The following is a 27,018-nucleotide window of genomic DNA, read 5'->3' as shown; positions in this document are numbered from 1 at the left end:
ATGCTATATTTTTGCTTCATGATAAGAGGTCCAATAGGGTCTATCGGGGTACCCCACCCACATGTAAAAAGAGACAAACTTGTAGTCTATGAAAGCTGGCAAAAAAACACAAACCTTGTCCAGTTTCCCTTGATTTCCCTTGAGTGATATCTATCAATTATTAACTGTGGGTTTTCCCAATGCCTGATAATCTTTATCTTGATGTGGATGTGCCGGCATTGGACTGGTGTTGTCAAACTTTTTACAATCTTTATCTTGGCCAGCATCAAAACCAGAATCAAGCTCACGTCCTCTTTGCATAAGTCTCTGTCACTAAATATTCCCAGTGCAGGTAACTTGAGATGAAGCATCTGATGTATCATTCATTTTCATTCTTTGCATCCCCTGATTGATTGTCTGAACTAGTTCCCTCTTATTATCCAACCAGACTACCCTTTCTCCACATATTCGCTTTCTGGTTTTCTTTAATGCTGGTATTTCTTCTTCTATCTCTTGGGGCTAATGTTATGCCTTCCCTCCATTTCATCAGCTTCCTCGTCATTTTAACAAAGCTGCCCACAGATAACTTAAGACCTCACTATCTCCCTTCATCCTCCTGAAACTCCCTACATTTCTAGCCCCATCATTTCAGTTCTGGCCTTTTCTTGTGTTCGTGCCACCACGTTACAATTGTACCAATCTTTGACATGCCTAACATAGTCCTTGCAGATTGCAGCCTTCACATCATAACACATGACATTACAGCACATATAAAGGATATAGTCATCAACCTCAGTAAGACATGCTCCTGTCTACATCAATGGGGATGAAGTGGAAATGGTCGAGAGCTTCAAGTTTCTAGGTGTCCAGATCACCAACAACCAGTCCTGGTCCCTCCACACTGCGCTATGGTTCAGAAAGCCCACTAATGCTTCTACTTTCTCAGGAGGTTAAGGAAATTTGACATGTCTGTGATGACCCTCACCAGCCTTTACAGATGCACCATAAAAAGCATTCTTTCTGGTTATATCACAGCTTAGTATGGTTCCTGCTCTTCCAAGACCGCAAGAAACTACAAAGGGTTGTGAACGCAGTCCAGTCTATCACACAAACCAGCCTCCCATTCATTGATTCTGCCTGCACTTCCTGCTGCTTCGGAAAAGCAGCCAGTATAATCAAGGATTCCATGCACCCCGGAGATATACTCTTCCACTTTCTTCTGTCAGGAAAAAGATACAAAAGTCTGAGATCACGTAACAACTGACTCAAGGACAGCTTCTTCCCTGCTGCCTTCAGACTTTTGAATGGGCCTACCTCATATTAAGTTGATCTTTCTCTACACTCTAGCTATGACGACACTGCATTCGGCACCCTCTCCTTTCCTTCTCTATGAATGGTATGTTCTGCCTCTATAGCACATAAGAAACAATACTTTTCACAGTATACTAATACATGTGACAATAAATCAAATCAAATTAATTCATAGATCATTCTTTCTTCAGCACTGGTACCTCTGTCCACCCAGTTAGAATCCATTTTGCACAGCACACTCTGGAAGCATCCCAATTTCTCTTCAGTGCTGCACACAGGTGTCAACTTGACACCAGCTTTTCACTCTCTTAATATTCTAAGATAATGGTGCTTTTTGTTAGTCTCTCAAAAACACTTCTCTTCCTTCATCTCTTTCTTGCAGCCCCTTCATGCGATTTACAACCTAACAAGGGCGATTATTTTTCCCATATTATTATTGGACTGAACGTGCATGGTGAATTCTCTTGCAGCTTTTGACCTTCTAGATCTTCTCATGGGGTGGTACAGTGGTTAGCACTGCTGCCTCACACCACAGCAGGGACTCAGGTTTAATTCAAGCCTTGAGTGACTGTGTGGAGTTTGCACATTCTCCCGGCGTCTGCTTGGGTTTCCTCCAGGTGCGCCGGTTTCCTCCCACAGTCAAAGATGTGCAGGTTAGCTGGATTGGCCATGATAAATGTGCTGGCTTACGTGGATAGGGCAGAGGGGAGGACCCATGTGGATGTTGTTTTGGACATTGGATGCAGACTTGATGAACCAATTGGCCTCTTTCTGGTGGTACTATGGCGCTGTAGGGATTCTGTAATCTTCTGTTTTTCTCTCCTTCTTGCTTGTCTCTTGCCTCATTTGTTCTTATCTTCTTCTCTGGATTTCTGAACTGTGTAAATCTGATGTGTTGGACCTCTTTTATCCTGCCTCATACTCTTTTGATCCCTCCATCACCTCAATCATTTTGAGCCTCTTGGTGATCATGCTTTGCTTGACCAACCAGGAATAGCTTATGCGGCTTTTGCTAACCATACAAATTGTTTTTACTTTTGTTTTGCCTTTTGTTTTTACCAATGTACCTCAGTGCTTTTACATCCCACATAGAAAAAGAGACATCTATGTTCCATTGTTGCACAAGAAGAACTACAGACAGCTTTCAAGGCCTCAAATGTATGCAACAAAACTTGACATAAATTCCCAAAATTGGTCTACTTTGGCATCATTTTTTTTCTGTGCCTTACTTTGAAGTTTTCTTATTTCCATGAGGAATGCCTAATTAAGTATTAGTTTATAAGAAAAAGATGTGGCGTTGCCTGCATTGGACTGGGGTAGGTACAGTAAGTATGCCCCTTCATACTTATTGGGCAACACTCTGAAACCTCGTGCTACCAAATAAACCTGTTGGATTTTAACCTGGTGTTGTGAAACTACTTACTAGAATAATAAAGTTAGTTTTAATAATTCGTATTCTGGTTAGTAATCTAATGATCTTACAGTGCTGTAACTGTTCTATGGTTCTGTGATGTTTAAGGCTACTTAAGAACAGGTCATAGAGGAAGAGTGCTCTGAATCAAGTCATAAAAAGCCTGAAGAGAGGTGACTGATAAAGAAAAAAAGCAAAGCATGTCACGGCTTTTAGGAGACAACAGTGTGTGGGCTTAATCTTATGACCCTGTGATTTCTGACTGCACCACCTGTTGCAAGGGCTGCTGTCTGAGAATTCAGACTTTGCAGTGCTGTAACTTGTGAGATCGATGGCTGCCACGTTGCAATCTGTCGGTCGGTTAAAATAAAAACAAATGGTGAAAAATAAGTGAAAGGAGCCAGGTTACAGAAGTAAAAGTGTTTACAAAGGAGCTCTGTTGGTTAATGACTGCTATTTTGCAAGAAATAGTACAGCACCGCAGAGGATGTGTTGCATTTACACCTGTGAGGAATTCACCTAACTCAAGTTTGCAATCATATCAGCATTTGTAGCCACACTCATTGCTGCCATCCTGTGGTCAAGTTCACAACTTTCATATGCTTTATTCAGAAGCATTGTAAAGAGTAGTCATTTGACAGTTCTTAATTTCATTTTTTTTCATTCATAGGACATCGGTGCTGCTGGTTAGCCAGCATTTATTGTCCATCCCCAGTGCCTTTGAAACTGAGTGCCTTGCTAGGCCATTCCAGAGGACAGTTTTGTGGCTCTGGAGTCATGTGTCGGCCAGACCAGGTAAGAACAGCAGATTTCCTTATTTAAAGGACATTTAACATTTATTCCATAGTACATTTCTGTGCAGTTGTCATTGTGGCTTTTGAATTTTTTGAATAACAGTATTGGCAAATTTTGTTCCTCGTTGTTATGCTACCACTTGGGGATTTTCACAGTAACTTCATTGCAGTGTTTCTGTAAGCCGACTTGTGAGAATAATAAATAAACAAAAACAGTACAAAAATACAAATTAGGAGCCGGAGTAGACCATTCGGCCCTTAAGCCTCCTCCGCCATTCAATAAGATCATGACAGCATAAAATGTACGAGCAGAAGTAAGTCATTTGGTCCATTGAGTCTGTTCCACCCTGAAAAATGGGGGATAAGATTTGGATCAGTTTTAATAAAGACAGTCATGGGATAGGTTGTGTGTCCACTCTCAGGAGACTGTTTGTTCATTTATACATGATAATGAGGCTAAATGCCTCATCTGATTACTGGAGTTCTATGAGGATGTGTCTAGGGCAGTGGATAGAGGAGAGCCGGTGGATGTGGTCTTTCTGGATTTTCAGAAGGCGTTTGACAAGGTACCTCACAAGAGGTTATTGCAGAAGGTCAGGGGACATGGAGTTGGGGGTAGGGTGTTAGCGTGGATAGAGGATTGGTTGTCAAATAGGAGGCAGAGAGTGGAGGTCAACGGGTGCTATTCGGATTGGCGGTTGGTGACTAGTGGGGTGCCCTAGGGGTCGGTGCTGGGGCCTCAGCTATTTACCATTTATATAGATGATCTGGAGGAGGGAACCGAGTGCAGGGTGTCGAAATTTGCTGATGACACCAAGATTGTGGGAAAGGCAAATTGTGCGGAGGGTGTGGAGAGTCTGCAGAAGGATCTAGATAGGCTGGGCGAATGGGCCAGGAAATGGCAAATGGAATTTAATGTTGGCAAGTGTGAGGTGGTCCACTTTGGTAGGAAGAATGGTAGGAAGGACTATTACTTACGTGGCGAAAAACTGCAGCAGGCGACGGTGCAGAGGGACCTCGGGGTCCTTGTGCATGAGTCGCAAAAACCCAGCTTGCAGGTGCAGCAGGTGGTCAGGAAGGCGAATGGGATGCTGGCCTTCATAGCGAGGGGGATTGAATATAAAAGTAGGGAGGTCTTGCTGCAGCTGTATAGGGCATTGGTGAGGCCGCAGCTGGAGTACTGTGTGCAGTTTTGGGCGCCGCACCTGCGCAAGGATATTTTGGCCCTGGAGGGAGTGCAGAGGAGGTTTACTAGGCTGATACCGGAGTTGAGGGGGTTGAGCTATGAGGAGAGGCTGAATAAACTAGGCTTGTACTCGCTAGAGTTTAGAAGAATGAGGGGAGATCTCATTGAGACGTATAAGATGATGAATGGGATGGATAGGATAGAGGTGGAGAGACTCTTCCCGCTCAAAAAAGACAGTAGGACTAGGGGGCACAGCCTCAAGATAAAGGGGAGGCGGTTTAGAACGGAGTTGAGGAGGAACTTCTTCACTCAAAGGGTGGTGAATCTCTGGAATTCTCTGCCCGTTGAAGTGGTGGAGGCTGCCTCGCTAAATATTTTTAAGAAGCGGGTTGATGGGTTTTTGATAAGAGAGGGGATTAAGGGTTATGGGGAGAGGGCGGGAAAGTGGAACTGAGCCACAACAGATCAGCCATGATCTTATTGAATGGCGGGGCAGGCTCGAAGGGCTAGATGGCCTACTCCTGCTCCTATTTCTTATGTTCTTATGTTCTTATGTTCTTATATTCACCAACATTTTAAATTTATTCCTGGCTGGCTGGTTTTATGGACCTCAGGAAATGGCAGCAAATGGGAGTCAAGGATTGTAAGATCCAGAAAATAATTGCCTTTTTGCTTTTCTGCTGGATCTAGGAAATTTGCTTCATTCACCCTCGCAAAATCTGAAATCCCTTTGAATATTACGATCTTATTTCTGGCCTGGAATCTTCTTCAACCCCTCCTCAGGTCTCTAATCTGTCTCCTAGTCTCCAATGCTCCCTCTCCTCTGGCCTTGAATCTTCTCCAACCTCTCCAGATGGTGTGTTGTAAGTTCCTTTTCTTCTCCCCTATGTACTCTAAGAATGGTATGTTTTGTCTGCATCACTTGCAAGGTTCAATACTTTTCAGTGCATGCCAAGACATTTATTTGACAAAAATAAATCAGTTCTTGTGTTTTTACAACTGTTGCAATAAAAAGTTGAATTTTAAGAAGTGAACAATGCAAAAAAAAGTGAAACCAAAAGAGAAAATGCTGGAAAATCTCAGCAGATCTGGCAGTGTCTGTAAGCAGCGGAAAGAGTTGATGTTTCGAGTCCAGATGACTGTGTCAAAGCTTTGCTCTTTTGACTTCAGATTCCAGCATCCGCAGTAAGGTTGCTTATTCCGTCTCCTGCACCCCATTCCCCCCCAAGTTCAGATATTTTCCCAGACCAGGGAACAGGCCCTCCTGCCAAAGTCAACCCTCATGGATCAGCTCCAGCACCAAGGACAGCAGCATGTTCATGCGCACAGCCTCGGCAGCAGGATCCGCATTGCGCGCCTGCGCAGTCGGCCGGGTTGCCGGCCGAGGGGCCGGAACGGAGCATGCGCAGTCGGCTTATTGCCGGCCGGCGTCGGGAAGGAGCATGCGCTGTCGCCCACCCCTCGAAGGCCAGAGAGAGAGACAAGATGGCGATGAGGGCGGTCGGCAGGATGGTGAATGGAGCAATGGGCGACATAACGGGCTCGGGGAACCGTGAGCATGTCCAGGTGGTCAGCAGGGACTACATGTCACAGCCAAGGCTCAGTGAGTGTTACAAGGGAGGAGGCGAGGTGACCGAGGATTGAGCACCAATGGTGCGGCCCTGTTTGCAGGAGTTGGGAGGTGGGAGTGGGAGGAGGATAATAATAATACGGAGCCAGTCGCACACAGTCCCTGTGGAAGGAGGATTTCTTATCCCCACACTGCGGGACAGGGGAAGACGCATCAAAAAATACAAAATAAAATATTGTGAGGATGCTGCCAGGACGGGGGAATTTTAGACATGAGGAATAATTGGATGGGCTGGGGTTGTTACCTTTAATGTGGAGATGCTGGCGTTGGACTGGGATAGGAAGTCTCACAACACAGGGTTAAAATCCCAACAGATTTATTTGGTAGCACAGGCTTTTGGAACACTGCTCCTTCATCAAGTGGATGGGAGTCGTGTTCACAAACAGGGCACACGCAGACACAAACTGTTTGTGCCTATATGTGCCCTGTTTGTCAACACAAATCCCACTCACCTAATGAAGGGGCAGTGCTCTGGAAGCTTGTGCTACCAAATAAACCTGTTGTGCTTTCACCTGGTGTTGCGAGACTTCTTGCATGTTTCCTTTCAGATAGTGCTTCCCAAACTATTTCCTGCTGTGACCTCCATGTGTTCACACTTGGAAAATTAGCATCATGCCAGACACTAACAAACAACAGTAAAGCAACATAGTGACATTCAGAAAAGGCTGGAGAAACTCAGCAGGTCTGACAGAGTCTGCAGAGAGAGAATAGAGCCAACGTTTCAAAACGTTTACTCTATTCTCTCTCCATAGATGCTGTCAAACATTGAGTTTCTTGAGCTTTTTTTTTGTTTCAGATTCCAGCATCCAACCTTGCATTAACTTGATTGTTCTGTACACCTTAGCTATGACTGGAACACGACATTCTGCATGCTCTTGTTTCCTTCTCTATAAATGGTATGTTTTATCTGTATAATGTGCAAGAAACAATACTTTTTACTGTGTTAATACATGTGACAATAATAAATCAAAGCAGTATTTCATTTTTTTATCTCAGTAACATTCTATACAATCAAAATTTGTGAAGTATAGATCAACATATAATCAATACATCAGATAACTATGACTGTCTTTTTTCCCAAGTAGTTCATCTAAGTGTTACTCACTGCTCTGCGTGAGCTTCTCCAGCTCAAAAGCCATCAGCCCTTGAGCCAGAGCAACTTTTTTTTTGTTTGATGTTCATGTTTGCATTCTGAATTTGCATTCCGAATCTAGGCTACATAGATATCACTGCTTTAAATGTGAAATAAGTGAAAAAAACTTTTAACTTACCACTGGATGTGTCAATTCCTCACCCCAACTTTCCAACCACCCATCTTTTTCACTCACTCACTCTGTGTGTCTCTTTCACTCACTCACTCACTCAGACACACACATGCGCACACACTCACTCCTCTATCTTGCTGTCCTCCACACACATGGTCTGGTGGGGAGATATAGCAGCTCTGAAAGCCTGAGGCAGTGTGCAGCAGAGGCTTGCAGGTGATTTTTTTTCCCCCCCCAGTCAAACATGTATTTATGTGACATACAGGAATTCTGATAATGTTCTCCAATTTGATAATTATCTCAGAGCATACTCCTCAAACCTAGTCTCAGTTCTTCTTTGCTAAGCTATGTCATGCTTTGTGGAAAAGTTTCCTGCAGTGACTATATGATGTTCAACTCTTTTATTTGAGTATGTGACTGCAGGGAAGTTCCATACAAAACGTTGGCCACAACACCTGAGCCCCCATCATGGTGGATAGTCTGTACTCCAGTCCAAAATCCACTTCATTCACAGTTTTGCTTGGGCCACAAAGCTTAGAATTTTGACATGTTCCTTTCCCCTCCCAGGTGCCAGTTGAATGAAGTGGTGTGATCATGATGGAATACAACTGGCAAACCCAACAGCAACAACAACTGATTCTCCAGTGAGATTTTGGAAAAATTATGGAACAGGCAATATTACCACCTTTGGGGGAAAAAATGAGAGTGCATTTGGCTGCTAAAGATCCCCCTCCAGCAGCCCTCTTTTGTCCTAGTCAGGAAGTGCCTAAGGAATTCGCTTAACTCACCAGTGAAAATGAAGCTATAAATCAGCTTTTCCATGGTTCAAAAAATTGATTTTATTATTGTCTCTCATATTGATATGCAGTGAAAAGCATTGTTTCTTGTGTGCTATACAGGCAAAGCATACCAGTAATGAAGTACAGTAGGCAGAAAGAAAGAAAGGAGAGGGTGCAGAACATAGTGTTGCAGTCATAGCTAGGGTGTTGAGAAATATCAGCTTAATGTAGTTCCATTCAAAAGCGAAGAAGCTGTTCTTCAGTTGGTTGGTATGTGAGCTCAGACTTTTGTATCTGTTTCCTGATGGAACAAGGTGGAAGAGAGCATATGCAGGGTGCATAGGGTCCTTGATTATGTTGGCTGCTTTTCTGAAGCAGTGGGAAGTGTCAATGGATGGGAGACTGGTTTGCGAGATGGACTGGGCGACGTTCACAACTCTGTCATTTCTTGCGGTCTTGGTCAGAGCAGGAGCCACACCAAGCTGTGATGAATACAGAAAGGATGCTTTCTATGGGATGTGGGTAAAAATTGCTAAGAGTCCAAAATTTCCTTAGCCTCCTGAGAAAGTAGAAGCATTTATTAATTATTCTGTCCAACCCAATAAAAGAAAAGTGGACCACTCATCTACTTCAGTTAGATCATGGCAGACCTTCTGCTCAACTCCAGTAACTCCTTGGTCCCTATCCATTGATGCTCTTTATTCAATAAAAAAAATCTATTGCTTCGAGTCTTGACCACTTAAATTGACCCAACGTGTACAGTTCTTTTGGGGAGTAAGTTGATTTTACCAGCTTTTAAGTGAAAAATGTTTGCTGTTTTCACTTTCAGACAGCTCAGAGCTGATTTTGATGTTATTGTTCCCAAATTCTAAATTCCTCTACCAAAGGGAATAGTTTCTCTGCAGATACCTTTATTGATGCTGTTTATCATTTCAAATATCCTGACTGTGATCACCTTTTAATATTCTAAATGCAGCTGAACAGAATAAATTTCTGCCATTTTCCCTCATTTGACCTGTTAAGCCCTGGTCAATCTGGTAAACCCTGCTAATCCTTTCCATATTCTTGTTGCGGTTTGGTGCCTGAAAGTGACACCAAGTCCCAGAATCTGACCAAGAATCTGTACTATTTAAGCAGAACTTTGCACCTTTCAGAAAATGACCAATGTTTGGTTGACCTTCTTGACTGATCTTGTATCTGCCAGCAAAGTTTTTGGTAATTTGTGTACGTAGAACCTGAACCCTTTGCTCTGCCACACCTCAGAATCTCTCAAATTCTCATTTGCCTTCCTCAGGTTAGAAGTGAACTATCTACCTTTTCTATTTTTGTCCTGCCTGTTCTGTTTCTGTTTCATAATGTTGAGTAACTAGTTTTTCAGTGTTCTAACAATGCTCGAGTTTGATACAGCTTCACCTGTTCTCTAAATTGTAATGATTATTGCATTGATAATGTGGAACTGAGTTGATGTTCCAGTTCCACTGGAGCCTTGTATAAGACAATTGAAGCTCTAGCCTTCAGTTGTTACCAATGTGATGGCTGAACCTTGCCTTGGTTTGCATTAGTATGATAGGTAGCATTCGACGTGTGGTGTAAAATGTCTGATGCCAATCACAAAACCTGTAACAAATCCCTCCTGATCATTTGAAACACAAAGGTAGTACCAGATGACTGTGACTGGTGGTGATTTAACCTGAGGATCACCAAACCTCAGACAAGGGGCGAGGCTGAGAATGCGAGGCCTTGATGAATAACCTTCTCCAGTAGAGAAATTGAACTTGCACTGCACATAGGGGCTCATTAGAATCAATATAAGAATTCCACTTGTACCTTGGCAATATGAACAAGTTTATGTTTTGACCAACGTAGATTTAAAATTCAATAAATTTAAAATGTATTTTGCAGCCCAGTAACAAGTTCTGGGTTTAGTAAATGAGTATTAATTTAATAAATGAGTCACTGTGGCATTTTGCTTTATAGCTTACAAGACTGTATCTGGTGTTAATGGACCATTGGTAATCCTGGACCAAGTCAAGGTACAGACCTCAATGTTTTCTGTAGAATTACATAGAATTCCAGTGGACAGGTTAAGCGCATCCAGTCTTTGGTGTTTATCCTTCTACTGACAGTAATTATAATCCTGTTGCCGTAGCTCTATCTTTTTCTCGATCAACCTGTTTTTAAATGTTAACCTCATCTCTGCTTGTCAGTCGAAAGCCTGTCAGTAGCTTGCTTTTTGTTTCAAAAATTGTTTCCCCTTCACTTCATCTCAAATATTTTGCATTTAATTTTATATCCGTCTCCCTTCTTTCTTGGTCCCTTAATCTCTGGAAACAGATTGTATCAACCTCCTAGTTTCACCCCTTTCACAATTTTACCTGTTGAACCATTCAGTAATTTCCTTCTGTAATGAAATGACTCAAGTTTTGCAAGTCTTTTTGTTTCTTCATATCCGGAATGTGTCCCCTACCTGCTTTTGTTCCAACGTTCTTAGAGTAATATTGAGCCCAGAGTACACTGTGAGTGGTCTTGCTAATTTTTATACAGAGTCGCAATCCAACTTTTATATCCTCTACCTCTGACATTATAACTCAATTTGAGGAGTTGTCGCATTGTGAATTGGACACAAGTCCCTCTGATTTTCCACAGCACCCAGTCTTTCTCCATTCCAAGTGTAACCATTACTTTTTAACCAGGATGTAGCACTTCTGTTGCTGACAAATTTAGTTTGTAATCAATAAATAGAGATTAAAGTCATTCTGAAATGTAAGATAATCTTGGTTTCCAAAAACGCTTTATTTACTTCGCTTTATTTGGACTTGGAAACATATCACTGTTCCCTCACAGTCACTGACAAGATTCTGAAACTCTATCCTCAACGGCACTTTGGTTGTCCTGACGTTGCTTGCAATTGTTCAGGAACGTGATTCTCCACCACTACCACCTTTTAGAGGGCAGTTCGAGATTGGTAATAAGTGCTGGTCTTGTCAGTGATACTGACACATGAACAAATGAATAAATCTTTGCAACTAGCTTTTCAAAATTTCCATTATTGACCATAAGTCTTCTGTGTGTAACTTCCCATTCCATCTCAGTGTGCATAGGGATTACCTTGATAAAATCTGCCCTTCCAGCCTTATTTCTGTATAAACTTCCTATTTTGAACTGAAGTCACATGATGTTATTGTCACTGCTTTTGAGATGCTCGGCCAATATTTCTTTTGCTACGCATGTTGGGGTGGCACAGTGGTTAGCACTGCTGTCTCATAATGTGAGGGACCCAAGTTCGATTCCTGGCTTGGGTCACTGTCTGTGTGGAGTTTGCATGTTCTCCCCATGTCAACATGGGTTTCCTCCGGGTGCTCCAGTTTCCTCCCACGGTCTGAAAGACGTTAAGTTAGGTGCATTGACCTGAACAGGCGCCGGAATGTGTTGACTAGGGGAATTTCGCAGTAACTTCATTGCAGTGTTAAATCTTACTGTGACTAATAAAGATCTTTTAAGATGACAGGGTAAGTTGACGAGGCACCTAAAAAAAAACATAAGCAAAGCAAGGAAGTTAAGCTAAACCAGGAAAACTGATGACCTAGTGGTGGTATTGCTAGACTATTAACCCAGAAAGTTAGCTCATGTTTTGGGGTTCTGGGTTTGAATCCCGCTACGACAGATGGTGCAATTTGAATTGGATTAAAAAAAAATCTGGAATTAAGAATCTACTGATGAATGTGAAACCATTGTCGGAAAAACCCATCTGATTCACTAATGTTCTTTCGGGAAGGAAATCTGCTGTTCTTATCTGGTCAGGCCTGTATGTGGCTCCAGAGCCACAGAAGTACAGTTGACTCTCAACTGCCCTCCAAGAGCAACTAGGGATGGGCAGTAAATGCTGGCCAGCCAGTGACAATGATGTTGCACGAATGAATAAACAAAAAAAAATCACTGACTGGGCCTGAACTGGAGTATTGTGTGCAAATCCAGCCACCATACTTCAGAAATAACATCAAGACCGTAGAAGCATACAGAGGAAACTTAGCAGAATAACACCAGGGATGAAGGATGTGAGTTGTGTGAATATTTTGGAGAAGCTGGGATTGTGAGAGCAGAGAAGGTTCAAGGGAGATTTTAGTTATTCAAAAGTATGAGGGGCTTTGACACAGCAAATACGGAGAAACTGTTTGTTCGAGTGAATGAGTCAGTAACCAAAGATCTTCGATTTAAAATAATTAGTCAAAGAAAGCTAGATGGACATGGAGTTTTTTTTTACTTGAAGGGTCATTCAGACCTGGAATGTACTTCATGAAAGGGTGGTGATATTTAATTCAACAAGATCTTGAAAAAGCAATCAGAAATAGACCTGAAGAGAGTGAATTTGTAGGAAAGCTGAGATAGCCATAAAATCCCAACAGTGTGGAAAGAGGCCATTCAGCCCATCAAGCCTGCACCGATGACAATCCACCCAGACTCTGTGACGACGTGTATTTACTCTGCTAATCTCCTTGACACTAAAGGACAATTTGGCATGGCCAATCAATCTAACTGGCATGTGTCCAGACAATGGCAGGAAACTGGAGCACCTGAAGGAAATTCACACAGACATGGGGAGAAAGCACAAACTAGACAGTCAACCAAGAGTGGAATTGAATCTGGCCCCTGGTGCTGTGAGGAAGCAGTGCTATCCACTGTGCCACGGATAGATGTTGGACTAAATTGGACGTTAGAGCCAACACAGGCACATCATGCCAAATAGCTTCCTTTGTACTGACTGTTAGTCGAAAAAAAATTTACTCTTAAGGGGCTAGATGCAAGATCCAACACATTGCACCTGTTCGCAGTTGGGCTAACTCTTGTTGCTAGCACCTGTTTCCTCGATGAAATTCAAAGCCACCAATTTGATCATGGCCGGCCAATCAGAGGCCCTCTGCTTTTTTATTTTTGTTTCAGATTTGAATTTTATTGGGCAGCGCTGATCCTGATCTGATGTCACTGTGTGGCAATGCCATAATGTGGGAGTTCGAGGTTCTTCCCCTTCTTAGTGGTTGCTTGCTCCTGTTAACTGGTTGGTGCAGCTGTGTTTCAGAAGTACCCATGCATGTCAGTGCTGGGTGACATCTAATTTTATCATGCTGCCTAGTACACAATCAGATCACTTTTTAACGGATGTTAAGTTTCTGCACATCACATTAAGTCATTTGCTGTAAATACATTTTGAAATCTTTTGGATTGCTTTCAGTAGCCAGTAGGGGATAGGTACCGATTCCAGTAGACTCCCAGTTGAACCAAGAGGATTGACAACCCCATAGTTGGGGTCGTCGAGGTGCAAAGTAAATGTTGGCACGTCAAACAGTGGTGACCCCTTAGACAGCCAGTGAGTGAAATTTGAAAGCTGCTGCAATACCGGATGAGGTTGTCTGAAATGCTTTCATTTAGAATGTTGATATTTTTGATGCCTGTCACTTAAGAAGTATACTATCTGTAAAATGTTTTACCACCAGTTTCCCAGGTATGCTGAGATTGTGCACCTGACACTCCCAGATGGAACAAGGCGCAGTGGACAGGTACTGGAAGTCAGTGGCTCGAAGGCAGTGGTCCAGGTACGATGTCCTCCAGTATTCAGGCAAACTGACAATGTGCATTTAACATGAAGAGGATTGCAGATAAAGATACAGCACTGGATATTATGCACAATCACTCAGTCAGCATTTGGAAGAGAGGTTAACATTTCTGTTTCTGAAGAAGGGTTAAACCTCAAGATTTGACTTTTCTCTTTTAGACACTGGCTGCCTTGCAGCATTTTTTATGATTTCAAATTCCCAACATTTGCAAAACCAGGTTTCAGCTAATTGTATCTAAACGCTTGAGTCTTGTTCTCCTGTGTGTTCTTCCCATATCGTGTCATTTTTGAGGCTTCCTTCTTTCCCTTAGGCATGAACGTGCCTGTTCATGGTTTGGCTGAGATCAGCCACTCAGGTAAATTTCTATTTTGACATTGTGACATCTGCCATAGATTAGGTAATTATATTAGTTATTAGTGGGCCTGTAATCCATCAGCCCTATTAATAATCCACTATTCACAAACATGTGCCAAATTCCACCATGGCAGACTGAGAATTTAAATCCAGTTTCAAGTTACACTTGTAACTAAAAATCTGGCATGGATAAAACTGGCCTCAAAGCTATTAAATTGTTGTAAAAACCTAGCTAGTTCAGTGATGTACTTTCAGGGAAAGAAACCCACCATCCTCACACCCAGGGAGACTCCAGTGCTACACCAAGGTGGTTGACTTTAAATTGACCTGCCTGGCAGGTCACCCAATTAGAACAAAACACTACAATTACAGCACTTAAAGAAAAAAACATACCAATGTCTTGTTAGAGCAACCGAACATAGTGTAAAATTACCAACCAAGCCAGTGATGCCACATCCCGGGAGCAATTTTATTTTTAAAAGCCCTGAGACATCTCTGTTCAATTGGCATTTACTATTTCAGGACATGTATGGAACACCAGTATCACTGAGGTTTTGTGAATTAACAGTCACTTTTCTGTTGTTGGTATCAGGACTCTGCTTACCCTTTTCTATTCTGTGGAGACAGTAGGTTGTATCTGGTTCCTAAGTTGTGACAAGCTCAGCTTGTGCAGGATAAGTTAAGGAGAAGAAAACCAATGAACGAGTGACCATAAAGTATTCATTGAAGGGGAAAACTTTTATTGTACAACACTGTTAGACAAAAGAACTGTAGGCACCTTTTTTTTTTCATATATTGTTTCTCACTCCAGACAGATGTCAATTGTTGTATGCACATGACACCTCTCTTCTGTAGACAAATGGTTGACTTTATGCTGTGAATGTTATTAAATTGTAGAGTTGCACAATATGCCCCATGTGTGTCATGCTTCAGTGCTGGGATTCTTACTACTAGTTACAATGAAACGTAAGATGTACCCATGGAATATTAAGCATTTTTCTTTTTATCCTGTGGGCAGCACAGTGGTTAGCATTGCTGCCTCACAGTGCCAGGGACCTGGGTTTGATTCCTGGCTTGGGCCACTGCAGAGTCTGCATGTTTTCCCCATGTTGCGTGTGTTCCTCTGGGTGCTCTGATTTCCTCTGACAGTCCAAAAGACATGCTGGCTAGGTGTATTGGCCATGCTAAATTCTCCCTCGGTGTACCTGAACAAGTGCTTGAGTGTGGTGATTTGGGGATTTTCACACTAACTTGATTGCAGTGTTGATGTTAGCCTACTTGTGACACAAATAAGTAAACTTTAAACTTAAACAGGTGTTTGAAGGAACGTCTGGTATTGATGCAAAGAAAACAAGCTGTGAATTCACCGGAGACATCCTGCGCACCCCAGTTTCTGAAGATATGCTTGGTAAGTGTCTTGGATGTCATGGCCACAGTGCGGTGTAATTAAAATAGTGGTTCTCAAGATGTAGTCGACATTTTACAATCTGTTGTATTTAATCACAGCTGGAAGTGAGTGAATGAGTATGTGTGTATGATGATGGGCTCGGGCCAAATGTAGTGCTAAAATGTCCCTGCACTCTGTGCACAAATGTACAGTGCTGCCCAGCTCCCTGACTGTGCGATTCTGTAGTTCTGTCTGTTGGATGCATCAGTAAATCGTGAATTATTGAAATGATAAAAAAGGTTTCAATGTTGAGAAATCATCCAACATCCTGGTTACATAATTTTTGGTACTCTGTTTTGAAAAGTAAACAACAGATTCAGTCTTAAATGAGTTCCAGAGGCTGACTGTGTCGGCAGTGAATTATTAATAGAAGAAAAAGTGACCAGCTGAAAAACTGGTTCAGCATCTATTCACATGTTCAGCTTCCTTACAAAAACGATCTGAAATAGGCAGGAGCAGTTTGTTATTTATTTAAGTACTGTTAGCACTTTGCATCTCGACAGTTGGTGATAGCATCAAATGTTTCCCATGAGAGAGCGGTTAAAGCTTCGCGCTCATATAAATGTAGAAAAACTATAGCACAAACAGGCCCTTGGGCCCACAAATTGCACCGAATGTGTCCCGACCTACTAGGCATACCTATAACCCTCGATCTTACTATGTTCCATGTACTTAACCAAAAGTCTCTTAAAAGACCCTATCAAATCCGCCTCCACCACCACCACCGGCAACCGATTCCACGCATCCACCACCCTGTGAGTGAAAAACTTATCACTGACATCTCCTGTGTACCTACTCCCAGCACCCTAAACCTGTGTTGTCTTGTGGCAACCATTTCAGCCCTGGGAAAAGCCCTGAGAATCCACTTGATTAATACCTCTCATCATCTTATACACCTCTATCAGGTCACCCGTCATCCTTCGTCTCTCCAAGAAGAACAGACCAAGCTCTCTCAACTATTCTCATAAGACATGCTACCCAATCCAGGCAACATCCTTGTAAATCTCCTCTGCACTCTTTCTATGGCTTCCACATCCTTTCTGTAATGAGGCGACCAGAACTGAGCACAGTACTCCCCTGGGGCCTGACCAGGGTCTTATACAGCTGCAGCATTATCTCCCGACTCCTAAACTCAGTTCCTCGATTGATGAATGCCAGTACACCATACACCTTCTTAACCACAGCCTCGACCTGCGAAGCTGCTTTGAGCGTCCTATGAACCCGGACCCAAGATCCTTCTGATCTTCCACAGTGTCAAGAGTCTCAGCCTTAATATTATAATCTGTCATCGTATTTGACCTGCTAAAATCAATCACCACACACTTATCTGGGTTGAAGACCATCTGCCACTTCTCCACCCAATCTTACATCTGATCAATGTCTCGCTGCAATTTCTGACATCCCTCCACACTATCCACTACACCTCCAACCTTTGTGTCATCAGCAAACTGACCAACCCATATCACGTGACTTAGCTCAAGAAGGGTCCATCAACTGGAGCATTTTTATTTCTTTATCCTCTATTTTTCACTGTAACTACCTGTACCACTTGGGAATGAGTTTTATGTTGAGGATCAACGCCTCCCTGAATTCAACTCACTTGAAGTTTTTTCAGCAAGCAGACAGACTGGATTCAGGTCTTGGACAAATGAACAGAACCCAGCATAGTGCATCTTCAGTCCTCCTATGCTTTTGTATTTTGCTGATTTAGGTATATTCTTGGTGAACAAGGGTGTAGAGGATGGACAGAAAAGTCGAGTTGAGGTCAACCAAGTCAGCTATGATCTAATTTAATAGTATAGCAGGCAGGAGAGCCGACTGGACTTCTCATGTTCCGAATTCTTCTGTTCATATATGGTTCTCTTTGCACTTAAATTACATTGTTGAATATTGAGTGTTAGATGTTCAAGTGAAAAATATGCTTGGAAGCAATGAAGAAAATTGTTGCATGATTTTTGTGCAAAGTGTAGTTTTTTTTTGTTTGTTCCAGGTCGTGTATTTAATGGATCTGGAAAGCCAATCGACAGAGGTCCCACTGTCCTCGCTGAGGACTACTTGGACATTATGGGTATGGGATGTACTTTTATTACTAAACTTTTTCTGCCTATATACAGCAGTAAAATTAAATGGATTTCTTCTGCAGTCCCTTCAGCCAAATCCCCCAGTTGCCCGTCTGAGGACTGTTGACCAATGCTCACTGGTGTCTGTCATTTCATGGCCCCTCAGTCTTGTATTTTTCTTCCTGGAAAACTAGCTAATGTATACTCAGGAGATTTCATTACATAATGCATCAACTTGAGCCTCACATGCACAATTGATGTTCACACACTGTACATTGTGTGCAATGGTTAATGATCAAGAACAGGAACTCTGGTCAGTAATCTCCTCTCAAACCTCGGAACAATGTGGCTAAATATGGTGAAAAATTTTCACCACTGAAATTTATGCTAACTGTGAAACAATGTTGGAATTATGTGACATTGAATTCCAGACCTCCTCTTGGTCTGTTACGTTTCTATCCCAAGTGTCACTTGGCTTTGAGGGGGGGAAAAAAAATCTAAATGGATGCTTCAGTCTGATACTGAATGCATATGCAGTATCTGGGTTGCAATCTTTTGATTGACACATTAAACAACGGCCTGTCTGTTTGAACAGCTAAGTGTGAACAATCCCATTGCACAATTTGCAGAAAATGACGGGGGAGGTATATCTCCATGGCCTAGCCTCAACTAACATTCCCTAAAACAGATTAATTGCTCTTATTATTGATACTTGTGGCATCTTGATGCATAATGTATCTGCCTGTACCACAAGTGATTCATGGGAAGAACTTTGGGGCATTTGATATGTGATAAACTTGTAATGATTCACCCAGATTTTGATGCTTAAATAACAATGAGTTCAGTGCATGGTGTATGATTGTCTAAATTGTCCAGCAACTCGTGGTGAGGAAAAGATGGCATGGATTGTAAGTCACCAGAAGTTGCTGCATGATTTGCTCTGCCATTAGCCTCGTAGAAGTGACACACTCTCTGCAATTAAACTCACTGCAGAATGTTAATTCTGTAATTGAACCTTTTTTAATCTCTCAATACATGTTCCTGTAATTGTTCTCTCAACTTCTCCAGACCGGAAAGGGATCAGTTTCACCTGGAGTCTCATTCCTACAGAGTTTTTAAACCCAATTTAAAAGTTTTCGACTTTTGTTTCTCTTTCTGTCTCCCCTTTCTCTCTCTCAAGCCACTTCTTCTTCCCTTTTTATTTTTCTTTCTCTATCTGATAGGACTATAGTTGGCCCCATTTACCTTTCTGTTTCCTCAAACCTTAAAGTCCTTAACAGAATGTAGTGGTTCATCCCATCATTCACTAAGATCCTTGACTCTTGTTTTCCTTGCCATGCTATTGTGAGCTTGCAATTCCAGCTCTTGGCACAGCATTTTTGAATTTGAAGAGAGAAGTCTTAACTAAGTTGGCATACCCCAAGGTGATCCATTTTAGTAAAATTTGCTTGAATCTTGCCAGCTAGTTACAGTTAGTTTTCTTTAATTTGTGTTTCTCCATTACTGGGATTTCTCAGGTCAGCCCATAAATCCTCAATGTCGCATCTATCCAGAGGAGATGATTCAGACCGGGATATCTGCTATAGATGGCATGAACAGCATTGCTCGAGGACAGAAAATTCCCATCTTTTCAGCAGCTGGTTTACCACACAATGAGGTAAATGATAGGGCCCATTCAGCCCGCACAGTGCGGCGGTTAAGAATATCAGGAGGCACTATCTAAAGTCTGCTTCTACATTTTGAGAGAACCTGTCAGTAGCATGCATAAAATAATGCATGGCTGAGTAGGCGTTCAAATTGGGGCCTCGACAGAGGGGAGTGTTTGACTGTCTAAATTAGAATGTAACAACCAGGAGCGGGTGTACGCCACCTGGACCCTTGAGCCTGCTCCGCCATTCAGTAAGATCATGGTTGATCTTTTTGTGGACCCAGCTGTATTTACCCGCCCAATCACCATAATCCTTAATTGCTTTACTGTTCAAAAATTTATCTATCCTTGCCTTAAAAGCAATTAATGAGGTAGCCTCAACTGCTTCCACAGATTAACAGCCGTATGTGTGAAGAAGTTCCTCAACTCAGTCCTAAATCTGCTCCCCCTTATTTTGAGGCCATGCCCCCCAGTTCTAGTGGAAACCTGCCAGTGGAAACAACTTGCCTACTTCTATCTTACCTATTCCCTCATAATCTTATATATTTCTATAAGATCTCCCCTCATTCTTTGAAATCCCAATGAGTGTAGCCTAGTCTACTCAGTCTCTCCTCATAAGCCAACTCTCTCAACTCCAGAATCAAGCTTGTGAATCTCATCTGTGCCCCTTCGAGTGCCAGTATGTCCTTTCTCAAGTAAGGAGACCAAAACTGTACGCAGTACTCCAGGTGTGGCCTCACCAGCACCTATATAGCTGCAGCATAACCTTGCTGTTTTTAAACTCAATCCCTCTGGCAATGAAGGATGAAATTTCATTTACCTTCTTAATGACCTGCTGCACCTGCAAACCAACTCCTTGAGATTCCTGCACAAGGACACCCAGGTCCCTCTGCACAGCAGCATGTTACATTTTTTACCATTTAAATAATCCATTTTGCTTTTATTCCTACCAAAATGGATGAGCTCACATTTACCAACATTATATTCCTTCTGCCAGACCCTCACCCAGTCACTGAGATCAACTATATCCCTTTGCACACTTTCAGTATCCTTGTATCGTATAAGAACGGTGGATACTGTTCCATTTTGCTGGAGTGGGCCTTTGGTGCTGTCCTTTCGCCCTGAGAGATGTTTTGTGGAGAATATTAGAAAGCACAAATAATGGGGAACACTAACGTAAAAATGAAGGTCACTGTTAGGAATTAGAGCTGCTATATGATTCTTGTAACCAGAGATTCTGCAATGTGGTATGAAAGAAGCAGAATAATGCTGAATGAAGCAGCTTGGTAGCCATGAGATACTTGAGTGTGACACAATTTGGTTCCTATTCAAATCTGGTGAAACGCTGAATATTTGAAGGTTTTTACTGTTATTTGGAACACAGTGTGCAAAGCATAAAGACGATGGTCTACTCAAATGGCATAAAATAGAAAGCAGCAGTGAACCAACACTTTTCTACTAAAAATAGAATATTTAATAATGGATGTTGTCTTGTGATAGATTGCTGCCCAGATTTGCCGTCAAGCTGGTCTTGTAAGGAAATCCAAAGATGTTCTGGATTACAGTGAAGAGAACTTTGCCATTGTGTTTGCTGCTATGGGTGTAAGTATCCAATGAACTGTCACCTTCCTCAAAACAATCCAAGTTATCTGCTTGAACCATGCCTACAATGAAGGGTGAGGAATTGAGGCTGTGTAGAGAAAGTTGTGTCGGTTACAGGCTATGAAGGCCTATCAACAGAAACTTATCAAGACTGTTCAAAGAGGCCTAGAGCTGCTTGGTTTGCATCGACTTGATGTGGGGCACTTGTGACCTCAAGTCGGACACTGTCCACAATCTTGGATCTGTTGGTTTCTCTTGATTGAAATTCCCTTGGTGGTTTTTATCTGCTTAAATAAAGGGATCCTTGGAGGCTGAAAGAATCCAGAATTGTCAGCAGAAAATTGCACCTTCCTTCACAATGCAGAAAGCAGTGGGTACCAAGATGGCACTTGGCTTCTCAAACTGCTGTTACTATCAGTGGATTTCATATATGGGCCTGGGCCTGCCAGGTTTTGTTTTGCTCGCTGCAGTGGACCCACCTGAGGTGGCAGTAAGAGCAACCTCCACCCAATAAGAGTAGATGGAGGCACTTTGGGATAGGCATTCCTTGGACAAAATTGATGCACTAGTGTCATCGAGGCTTGCAGGATGGAAACAGGCCCTTTAGTCCCAAATAATAACTTGGAGGTGGGGCAGGCTATAAACAAGCAAATAAATGATGCGTGCAGGAATGGAACGGCGATTAATTATGGGGATTTCAATCTACATGTTGATTGGTTGACCCATGTCGGACGCGGTGGGCTTGAGGAAGAGTTCTTGGAATGCTGTAGGGATAGTTTCCTTGAACAGTGTGTGACGGAACCGATGAGGGAGCGAGCTCTCTTAGATCTGGTGTTATGTAACGAGGCAGGTAGAATTCGGGATCTTGTTGTGAGGGATCCTCTTGGGACGAGTGATCATTGTATGGTTGAGTTTTGGATGCAGATGGAGGATGAGAAGGTAGGGTCCCGGACCTGTGTCCTCTGATTGAACAGAAGGGAGTACGATAGGATGAGAGAGGAATTGGCAAATGTAGATTGGGGGCGCAGATTGCTCGGTAGGACTGCTGAGGAACAGTGGAGGATCTTTAAGGAGATTTTTGTCGGTGCTCAGCAGAAATGTATTCCAGTGGTAAAGAAGGAATGTAGGAGAAGGGATAATCAGCCGTGGTTATCGAAGGAAATAAAGGAGAGTATTAAATTAAAAGCTGATGCGTTTAGAATGGCTATAAGTAGTGGGCGAGTAGAAGATTGGGAGAAGTTTGAAAATCAACAAAGAATGACGAAGAAGTTGATAAAGAAAGGAAGGATAGACTATGAAGCGAAACTAGCACTAAATATAAAAAAGGACAGTAAGAGTTTTTACAAATATATAAAGAGGAGGAGGCTGGCTAGGGTGAATGTTGGACCCTTAGAGGATGAGAGGGGGGATTTAGTGGTGGGAGATGAGGAAATGGCTGAGGCCTTAAATAAGTTTTTTGCCTCGGTATTCACGGAGGAGAACACAAATAGTTTGCCAGATATTAAAGATAGAAGGATGGTAGGAGTTGAGGGCCTGAATGCGATTACTGTCTCTAGAGAGGTAGTGCTTGATTGACTCGTGGGACTGATGGTGGACAAGTCCCCAGGACTGGATGGAATGCATCCCAGGGTTTTTGAGGATGAGAGTGTGATACAGGTTGATAGGCTGGAAGAGGTAAATGTTCCGAGGGAAGATGTATTAGCAATTTTGAAAAATCTGAGGGTCGATAAGTCCCCTGGGCCAGATGGGATATATCCTAGGATACTTTGGGAGGCAAAGGATGAGATTGCGGAGCCTTTGGCTTTGATCTTTTGAGTTCTCACTGTCCATGCGGATAGTGCCAGAGGACTGGAGAGTGGTGAATGTTGTTCCTCTGTTAAAGAAAGGAAATAGGAATGACCTTGGTAATTATAGGTTAGACTTACTTCAGTGGTTGGTAAGTTAATGGAAAAGGGTCTGAGAGATAGGATTTATGACCATTTGGAAAGATGCAGTTTAATCCGGGAAAGTCAGCATGGATTCGTGAGGGGTAAGTCTTGCCTCACAAATTTAATTGATTCCTTTGAGGAGGTAACTAAGTGTGTAGATGAGGGGAGAGCAGTTGATGTCGTATACATGGATTTTAGTAAGACATTTGATAAGGTTCCCCAAGGCAGGCTCATGAAGAAAGTAAGGAGGTGTGGGATAGAGGAAAATTTGGCCAATTGGATAAGTAACTGGCTGTATCATAGACAGGGGATAAAATATTTTCAGACTGGAGACCAGTTACCAGCAGTGTACCACAGGGATCAGTGCTGGGTCTTCTGCTATTTGTGATTTTTATCAATGACTTGGAGGAGGGGGCTGAAGGGTGGGTCAGTAAATTTGCTGATGACACTAAGATTGGAGTAGTGGACGAGGTGGAGGGCTATTGTAGGCTGCAAAGAGAAATTGATAGGATGCAGAGTTGTGCTAAAAAGTGGCAGATGGAGTTTAACCGTAAAGTCCAAAAATGTGGGGTTAGGTTGATTGGCCATGATAAATAGCCCCTTAGGTTTAAGGGATTAGCAGGTAAAATATGTAGGGATATGGGTGGTAGCGTCTGAGTGGGATTGTGGTTGGTGCAGATTCGATGGGCCAAATGGCCTCTTTCTGCACTGTCGGGTTTTGATTCTGTGATGAAGTGTGAGGTGAATCATTTTGGTAGGACAAATTTTAATGTGGATTTCAGGGTCAATGGCAGGGTTCTGAGCAATGTGGAGAAACAGAGATCTTGGGGTTCATATCCACAGATCTCTGAAGGTTGCCACTCAAGTGGAAAGAACCATCAAGCAGGCCGATAATGTGTTAGTGTTTATTAACAGGGGGTTTGAGTTTGAGCTGTGGGGTAATGCTGCAACTGTACAGGACTTTGGTGAGACCACATTGGGAATGTGCAGTTCTGGTCACCTCACTATAAGAAGGATGTGGAAACATTGGACAGAGTGCAGAGGAGATTTACCAGGATGCTGCCTGGTTTGGATGGTAGGTCTTATGAGGAAAGGTTGAGGGAGCTAGGGCTTTTCTCTTTAGAGCGGAGGAGGATGAGAAGCGACTTAATAGAGGTTTATAAGATGAAGAAGGAGGATAGATAGAGTGGACGTTCAGAGACTGTTTCCTCAGGTGGATGCAGCTGTTCCTAGGGGGCAATACTGTAAGGTTCATGGTGGGAGATATGAAAGAGATTGCTTCTTTACTCAGAGTGGTTAGTGTGTGAAATGGGCTGCCTCCTGTGGGAGTGGAGTTGGACACTTCAGGAACTTTCCAGCAGTTATTGGATAGGCACATGGAACACACCAGAATGATAGGGAGTGGGATAGCTTGACCGTGGCTTCGGGCAAAGCTCGGCACAACATTGAGGGTGAAGGGCCTGTACTGTGCTGTACTGTTCTGTGTCCAAAACAAAGGCACAACATTTGCCATCTTCCAATCTTCAGGCACCTCACCTGTGACTATCAATGATTGAAATATTCACATTATGAGGATGAAGCAAACTAAGTTCTTGGAAACTTAGCCTCTGTTTTTGGCCCATTGACCTTCATTTTTGTTACGTTGATCTCAATGTTTGTATCTCCGATTTAAATAGACCTGCAATATGATTGTTGTGATCATCAATACAGTATAAAGGAAGCAGCATCGTGCTGAATCAAGTAGCTTGGTAGCTATGAGTGCTCACTTCAGTGTGACATAATTGTGTTCGTATTCAAATCTGGTGCAGTGCTGAATATTTGGAAGTTCTTGACATTTTGGAAGTACAGTGTGCAAAGCATAAATACAATAGTTTGCTCAAATGGCACAAAATAGATCCCATCAAAACAGCAGTGAACCAATTCCTTTTTTCCTACTGACTATCAGATATCTTATCATAGATGTTGTCTTGTTGCCCAGACTTTTATCATCTTCCACAGACCAGTTTTCTTATGATTACCTGGTCAGCATGTTGATGGTGCCCCTGGTCAGCATCCATACACTGAACGTCTGGGGTTCCTGAACCTTGTGTGAGTAGAGTAAGGTACAAGAGGAATGGAGCGAAGTAATGCTTTTTTTCTCCTCATTTTTTTAAAGCCAAACTGGAAAGCTCCCTCAAGAACAGAGGATGCTGGAGAAACAGGTCTGGCAGCATATGTAAGGAGCAGAGTTAATGTTTCAAGCCTGCTTACTCTTCATTAGAACTAGGGAGGGAGAAATGTGTTTGATATTAAACTGCAACTGTGAGAAATCAGCTCGATGTAGCAACTTAAAGAACAAAAGATAGGTGGTCAGTTTGTGCAGGAGTGGGGAGAGGCAGAGGGTGGGTGGTGTGTGCTGTTTGCATTGAGGGCAATACATGTATGAGATTTTGTTTAACAAAAGTTTAAGATGGAGGAGAAAGGTCATGATGTCAAGTGTTGCTCCTGAGGGCTTTTAAGTGCCTGATGAGAAGATGAGATGCTGCTTATTTAGTTTGCATTGGACTTCACTGGAGCACTGCAGCAGGCCAAGGTCAGACATGTGAGCATGAGAATAAGGTGCTAAGTTAAAATGGAAAGCAGCCAAGTTGGTGTTGTGCTGGTGGACCAAGCGAAGGTGTCCTACAAAGTGGTCATCTGGATTGCGTTTAGTGTAGATGAGACCGCGCTGGGAGCAGTGAATATAATGGACCAAATTGAAGGAAGCGCAAGTGAAACACTGCTTAACCTGAAAAGAGTATTTGGGACCTTGAATGGTGAGGAGGTAAAGGGACAGGTGTTGCATCTTCTGCATTTGAAAGGGAGGATGCCTGGGGATAGGGAGTTGTGCATGATGGAGGAATGGACCAAGTGTCACAATGGAAATGATGTCTGTAGAATGCTGATGGTGGGGTGTTGAGGGGAAGATGTGTTTAGTGGTAACATCATACTGGAGTCAGTGGATATAGTAAGAAGTCTCTCAACACCAGGTTAAACCAGACTTCTTACTGTGTTTACCCCAGTCCAACGCCGGCATTTCCACGTCAGTGGATATGGCAGAGGATGATTCTAGGAATACAGATGCTGGTAGGTGAAAATTGAGGATCGGCAGGTCCGTTTATGGTTTTGGGAGGGGATGGGGTGAGGGCAGGGGTGCAGGATGTGGGTTGAACCCAGTTGAGTGTCAGGACAAAGTGAGGTGGGGAGAAGCCTTGGCAAAGGCAAAAAAGTCAGGTTGGAAGCAACATTTTTGAAGATGTCATCATTAGAACAGATATTGCAAAAGATTGAGAGTAATGTATGTATCACGAAAGAGTTAAGTTCAGCTATTTAGCGAGGGATGAAGGGAATTGAAAGTTCTGATCCAAACCTTTCTCATTCAAGGTGAACATGGAGACTGCCAGATTCTTCAAATCGGACTTTGAGGAGAATGGTTCGATGGATAATGTGTGTCTGTTCCTGAATCTGGCCAATGACCCAACGTAAGTTAGTTTTACCCCAGGGGAGCGTGGAGAAACTGCATCTTCCTTTCCAGCCAAATTAATGTGAGGACACCAGTGCCCAGAAGGTTCTGGAATGCTATTGATCAAGACCCTGCATTGCATAATATTGGGAAGCTCTGATGTGTATTTAAGCTGGTTCTTGTGAGGAGAGCTGAAAGCTGTTGAAACCGTTCAATTCAAACAGCTCAATAAAGAAATTACATTGGATGTGACTGAGTATCAACACTTGAAGTTATGTAAAAGGATGAAGGAAATTAATCTAGGTTTCTTTGCTGAAGAGGAGACTTCAGGTAACTGAAGGTGCAGTTCTAAAAATCTTGAACTGTTCAGGTTTAGATACCAAGGGCGCAAGTTGTCCATTTGGAAGTTCAGGATAAATTGGTTCTGACGACAATTTGATGTTAATAAGACAGATAAAATTCTAGAATTTGTAGTTCAAGTCTGAAAGAGAGACTGGTTTCTTGGTTTAAAAATAGGAGCATTTTCACTTCTAG

At 42.6% G+C, this 27,018-nt stretch overlaps 1 protein-coding gene across 1 annotated transcript in view; it reads left to right on the top strand.

The window, feature by feature from the left end:
* Positions 1–6,147: 6,147 nt before the first annotated feature.
* Positions 6,148–27,018, top strand: part of LOC145361165 (V-type proton ATPase subunit B, brain isoform) — a 28,544-nt gene continuing 7,673 nt past the window's right edge. The window contains exons 1-8 of the mRNA XM_080216784.1: positions 6,148–6,284; positions 10,333–10,388; positions 13,845–13,943; positions 15,633–15,726; positions 17,756–17,833; positions 19,343–19,482; positions 20,974–21,075; positions 26,406–26,503. Coding sequence (XP_080072910.1) covers positions 6,167–6,284; positions 10,333–10,388; positions 13,845–13,943; positions 15,633–15,726; positions 17,756–17,833; positions 19,343–19,482; positions 20,974–21,075; positions 26,406–26,503 — 785 coding nt within the window. The 5' untranslated portion in view covers positions 6,148–6,166. The remainder of the gene's footprint in view (positions 6,285–10,332; positions 10,389–13,844; positions 13,944–15,632; positions 15,727–17,755; positions 17,834–19,342; positions 19,483–20,973; positions 21,076–26,405; positions 26,504–27,018) is intronic.

This window comes from Carcharhinus amblyrhynchos, chromosome 34, assembly GCF_965287045.1.
Source record: "Carcharhinus amblyrhynchos chromosome 34, sCarAmb.v2.hapA, whole genome shotgun sequence".
Lineage (NCBI taxonomy): Eukaryota > Metazoa > Chordata > Chondrichthyes > Carcharhiniformes > Carcharhinidae > Carcharhinus > Carcharhinus amblyrhynchos.
The sequence above is the reverse complement of the archived record's forward strand: the minus strand, read 5'-3'. Positions and strand labels throughout refer to the sequence as shown.